Consider the following 5,545-nt stretch of genomic DNA (forward strand, 5'->3'; position numbering starts at 1 on the left):
ATCCTAGCATGGTTTAATGGAGCCCTTGAGTTAGCCTCCCAGCATGGGACCCTTTTATATTATTATTAAATGAGGTTCACCTTTCCTGTTGGTAAGCTCTGCCCCCCCCCAAAAGCCTTGGGGCTCAGGGGCCCCACTAACAGGGACAGTGAGCACAGAATAAGGTAACCTCAGGAAGGAAGCTAGGAGCTGAGTAGAGACGTGGCTTCTCTCCACCCACTATGGCCAGTGACTGATTTTCCTCTTATCAAGCCCTTGTGAAGTCCTGAAGGAACCCTGGATTCTTATTCCTGGAAGCTGTCCCAAAGATCAGTTTGCACTGCAACAAATCTATCTGCCACCCAAGCTAAGCCTGGGGTTAAGAGCTCCAGGATAGACTCGTGGGCCATCATACCTAGAGCAGGAAGGTCCCTGGGGAGGCCAGTTGACAGTAGACTGGAGTCACAAGCACTCTGATCATGAGAACCACCCAGAAAGAGCACTTTCCAGTGTTTGTGGCCCCTGGCCTTAAAAAACAGATTCATTTTCAGCCGTGGAACACTCATGGCTTCATGGTCCATCTGCTTGAAACCCACATCATCTTCAGTGTTTCCTTTCAGGCTTCTTTCCAAGGTTGTCTTAATGACATGCAAGATTAGGCCTCTTTTGGGGTAGAGGTATAGGGAACAATGGTCACCCTGAGTCACGAGCAGAGGGGCACAGGTGGGTGGTAGGTGGGTTCGGCAGTTCTGTATACAAGAATGTTTCCTGGTACAGCAATGAATGACCTCAAAAGGGTGACAGGCTAGTCAACTTTCTTCGTTGGGTGACCAGGGGGCCAGGCTGTCGTTTCTGAACAGATGGAGCCTATGCCCACAAGGTACAAAAATTAACCCCGTCACATCATTCTGGGGTGGGGGAGCAGTCCAAGATGTGAAGTTGGTTGCCTTTAATCTTGGGGGGGGGGGGGGGGGCGGCAGGAGGTTCATATAACCATAGCTGCTGCATGAAAAACATTAAAAACAGAGATATTCTCAATGCCAAGTAGAGAATCACAGCAGTAGAAAGGCCCAGGGATGTCTCCCTCCCTAAATTCAGATGGGAAAGATTGAGCAAAAGGCAAAAAAAACCCTGCCAGGATTTGCAAGTCTTCCCTCTATAATATTGAGCCACGGTGTCTGCAGAGGTGAGCCCACAGAAGGCAGAGAGACCAGCTCCCCGGGAACACACGTCCAAATGCACTTATTAACTTTCAAATCCATTTCACTTGTACCAAATGAGATCTGCCAGGAAGTGACATTTCAGAGAGTCCAGTCGTGCGGGAATAACAAAGACGGCCATTATGTTGGCGAGAGCAACTGTGCTTTGATGTCTTAAAGGGCAGCAGACAGAGCACCCAGGTGGAATTAGGCGTGGATTAGAAGGTGCAGACCGGGCTAGAGGCTGAGACAAAGAAGTCTCTGGTTTCAGGCTAGGGTCTGGAGACGCTGTGGCCCCAGAGAAAGCCCAGCACACAGTCGGCCTCCCAGTTGCTCAACGTGGCTCATCCCCCAGACTGGAGTCAAAAGTAGGAATTATCTAATTATTTCTGGATGTGCAGTCCTGGAATAAATGTGAGCAGAGAGAGCTCATGCTGTCCCTATCTGCTGCGTGGGAAAGAGCTAACCAGAATGGACTCCAGGGACGAACTGTGGTCATCCTGGAAGAGATGGGCTCAGGGGGCTGCCCAGAGAGCTGGCAGGGGGCATTTGTGCTAGCTGGGTCCCAGGGGATGAAAACAAAATCCCCGTCCAACTGTCTGCTGCCCATCAAAGCAGCTGCTGAGAATTTGAGTTTTTAAAGAAAACCCAGAGCACAAAGCCCCCCGTGGCTTGGAGTCCATTGTGTGCAGTTGACACGTAGACTTCTTTGGCCTGCCTTAGAAGGCTCGCTTAGGCGCTGGTGACGAGGAAATGGGCGTTTTCTTTGTCAGACAATTTCCGTACCCGGCAGGTGGTTGTAGATGGTTAGAGCGGTCTCCATATTTCCATGGAGACAGCAAGGTACCAACTACAGGAACCATTATCCTTACCCTGAGCTTTTCTGGTGTTGGAAGCTGCTCGCTCTTGCCTGGTGGGATGGTTGGCCACATCCTTCAAAGAGAAGTTCTTAGTCATTTGTCACAATGGAATCCACTGAAGGAAACTATCAGAACAAGACAAGAGGACGTTTTGAAAGCTACTGTCCCATTCCGTCTAGAAGGGTGAACCTGTCCTGCCCGGGGAGCAGCCATTGAGGGTAGAGGTGCTACAGCCAGTATTGCTCAGCTCCTGCCTCCTCCTGCCGGAACAGCCAGGATAGCATCCGCAAGGCTAAATAAACACCCACTAGTCTCTTCTAGCTCTTGTGTCCTGGCCCTTGCTATTAAGTTCACAGACCCCATGTGACCTTCATGTAAGTATTTCTACCACCTGATTAAAATTCTCTCCTTTCAGGGACAGGAAAAAAAAAATCTATTGGCCTGGGAAGCTGTCCAGGTCTGTTCTCTAAAAACAAGAAGAAATCAGTGATTAAAATAAATAAATAAATAAAATCCAAGGCTGGGCATGGCGGCTCATGTCTATAATCTGAGCACTTGGGAGGCAGAGGAAGATTCCCTCAAACTCAAGGCCAGCCTGGTCCACAGGAGAGGCAACCCTCCCTGTCTCTAAACAACAAAATAGAGAACAAATCCCAGTCCCTCTAAGGTATTTGGACAGTGTTTGTTTTCAAATATGAACTCCATTGTGACTACAGGTATATAGGTAGGGTTTTCTTTATGTCTTCAGGCCATTTTGAAAAGTTTTATTCTGAGCTTTGATCTCATTGTCTACTGCCGCAGCCTGTATGTAGATTGTCACCGCGTGAAACCACACAGACTGACCGTGGTGTAGGGCTGTGGCGCAGAAGCCTGGCCTCGCTGGCTGAAAATTCTGGTGTCAGGAGAAGCAAGGGTACCTTTCCTTCTGCAGTGTAGGAGCGGCCCCATGCTGGCCACGCTTGGGCTGTGGTCCCCTTGATCTCTACCTCCTCGTCAGTGTCCACGGAAGGATGCTTTTAACCTTTTATTAGTCACTTTCAGCCATTGGTCCAAGGTCCGTCTCTCTATAGCAGGCCAACAATGTGGCACTAGGTCCTTCGGACACTGACATTCTACCTGCCTCAGTTTCCCAAATGTGCCTGATTCCTCTGCCTTCTTTTTTCTCTTTAATGTTAATCTTGTCTGTCAGTCTGACAGGACGTCGGGTCTCTATGGAAACAAACCTCTGGGCTGTCCCTGGCATGTCTCTGGGGAGTTTCTAGACGAGGTTAAAGGTGCAGGAGAGACCCACCCTTGGCGTGAGTGGCACCATCCAGTGTCCTGGGGTCCCGGATGACATAAAAAGGAAAAGGAAACTAAACACCAGCACTCATCTTTCCCTCTGCTTCCTGACTGTGGATGCAGTGTGTTGCCATGTGCGTCACGTGTGCTGCCCATCTGTGTCACGTGTCCTGCCCGTCTGTGTCACGTGTTCTGCCCAGCTGTGTCACCGTGTGCTGCCCATGTGTGTCACACGTGTCCTGCCCATCTGTGTCACGTGTTCTGCCCAGCTGTGTCACACGTGTGCTGCCCAGCTGTGTCACGTGTTCTGCCCAGCTGTGTCACGTGTGCTGTCCATCTGTGTCACACGTGTGCTGCCCATCTGTGTCATGTGTGCTGCCCATCTGTGTCACACGTGTGCTGCCCATCTGTGTCACGTGTTCTGCCCATCTGTGTCACACGTGTGCTGCCCATCTGTGTCACCGTGTCCTGCCCATCTGTATCACGTGTGCTGCCCATGTGTGTCACGTGTGCTACCCATGTGTGTCACGTGTTGTGCCCATCTGTGTCACCGTGTGCTGCCCATGTGTGTCACGTGTGCTACCCATGTGTGTCACGTGTTCTGCCCATCTGTGTCACCGTGTGCTGCCCATCTGTGTCACTTGTCCTGCCCATCTGTGTCACGTGTGCTGCCCATCTGTATCACGTGTGCTGCCCAGCTGTGTCACACGTGTTCTGCCCATCTGTGTCACCGTGTGCTGCCCATGTGTGTCACCGTGTGCTGCCCATCTGTGTCACCGTGTGCTGCCCATCTGTGTCACGTGTGCTGCCCATCTGTATCACGTGTGCTGCCCAGCTGTGTCACACGTGTTCTGCCCATCTGTGTCACCGTGTGCTGCCCAGCTGTGTCACCGTGTGCTGCCCAGCTGTGTCACCATGTGCTGCCCATCTGTGTCACCGTGTGCTGCCCATCCGTGTCACCGTGTGCTGCCCATCTGTGTCACCGTGTGCTGCCCATCTGTGTCACGTGTGCTGCCCATCTGTGTCACACGTGTGCTGCCCAGCTGTGTCACACGTGTGATGCCCAGCTGTGTCACATGTGTGATGCCCAGCTGTGTCACATGTGTGCTGCCCAGCTGTGTCATCCATGTGCTGCCCATCTGTGTCACACGTGTGTGCTGCCCATCTGTTCACACATGTGCTGCCCAGCTGTGTCACGTGTGCTGCCCAGCTGTGTCACGTGTGCTGCCCAGCTGTGTCACGTGTGCTGCCCAGCTGTGTCACGTGTGCTACACAGCTGTGTCACCGTGTGCTGCCCATCTGTGTCACCGTGTGCTGCCCATCTGTGTCACCGTGTTCTGCCCATCTGTGTCACACGTGTGTGCTGCCCATCTGTGTCACACGTGTGCTGCCCAGCTGTGTCACGTGTGCTGCCCAGCTGTGTCACGTGTGCTGCCCAGCTGTGTCACATGTGTGATGCCCAGCTGTGTCATCCGTGTGCTGCCCAGCTGTGTCACGTGTGCTGCCCAGCTGTGTCACATGTGTGATGCCATGCCTTCCCTTATCACAATGGACTGCACCCTCAAACTATAAGAAAATAAACCCTCCTGTGGTAGTTTGCATGCAGTTGGCCCCCATAATCTCATAGGCACTATTGGGAGGTGTGGCTTTGTTGGAGTGGGTGTGACCTTGTTGGAGGACATGTGTCACTGTGGAGGTGGGTTTCAAGGTTCTCTACGCTCAGGGTACCGCCCAGTATGATAGTGATTTCCTGTTGCCTGTAAGTTGTAGGACTCTCAGCTACTATTCCAGCTCAACATCTGCCTGCATGCTGCCATACTCCCAGTCATGATGATAATGGACTGAACCTCTGAAACTGTACGAGAGCTACCCCAAGTAAGTATTTTCCTTTATAAGAGTTGCCAAGGTCATGGTGTCTCTTCACAGCACTAGAAACCCTAAGACATCTCCCTTCCTCCCTTCCTTAAGGTGACTTTGTCAGGCATTTTGTTGCTACAATGAAACAAGATTCTAACACAGACCCAGCTCCCAGCTGCAACAAGCAGTCAGGTCTTAATACATTTTAAAATGCCATCAAAAAATCAGCCAATTTTAGTATGGGCAAAAAGTCTCTGCCACCTTTTAGTCTCTAAGTGTTAATTACACAGCCAGTCTTGGCCCGTCACATCTCATTTTGGTAGAAACTCTGGCCTCTTGCAGCTCTTTACCACAATTCCAAATCTGTTG

The 5,545-nt window shown here is 51.3% G+C and overlaps 1 protein-coding gene across 1 annotated transcript; it reads left to right on the forward strand.

Moving 5' to 3' along the window:
- The first annotated feature begins 4,234 nt into the window (after window positions 1-4,234).
- Window positions 4,235-4,891, forward strand: LOC121457647 (keratin-associated protein 4-5-like). Its single transcript, XM_041666563.1, has one exon. The coding sequence runs from the start codon at window positions 4,235-4,237 to the stop codon at window positions 4,889-4,891; it is 657 nt and encodes a 218-aa protein (XP_041522497.1).
- Window positions 4,892-5,545: the final 654 nt, after the last annotated feature.

The sequence above is a fragment of the Microtus oregoni genome, unplaced genomic scaffold, assembly GCF_018167655.1.
Source record: "Microtus oregoni isolate MIOR12 unplaced genomic scaffold, Mior012 000016F_ref0000370, whole genome shotgun sequence".
Lineage (NCBI taxonomy): Eukaryota > Metazoa > Chordata > Mammalia > Rodentia > Cricetidae > Microtus > Microtus oregoni.

Bases quoted from the DNA above. Each gene is read 5' to 3' on its own strand.
- LOC121457647 (XM_041666563.1), top strand. From the start codon at position 4,235: ATGTGCTGCCCATCTGTGTCACCGTGTGCTGCCCATCCGTGTCACCGT.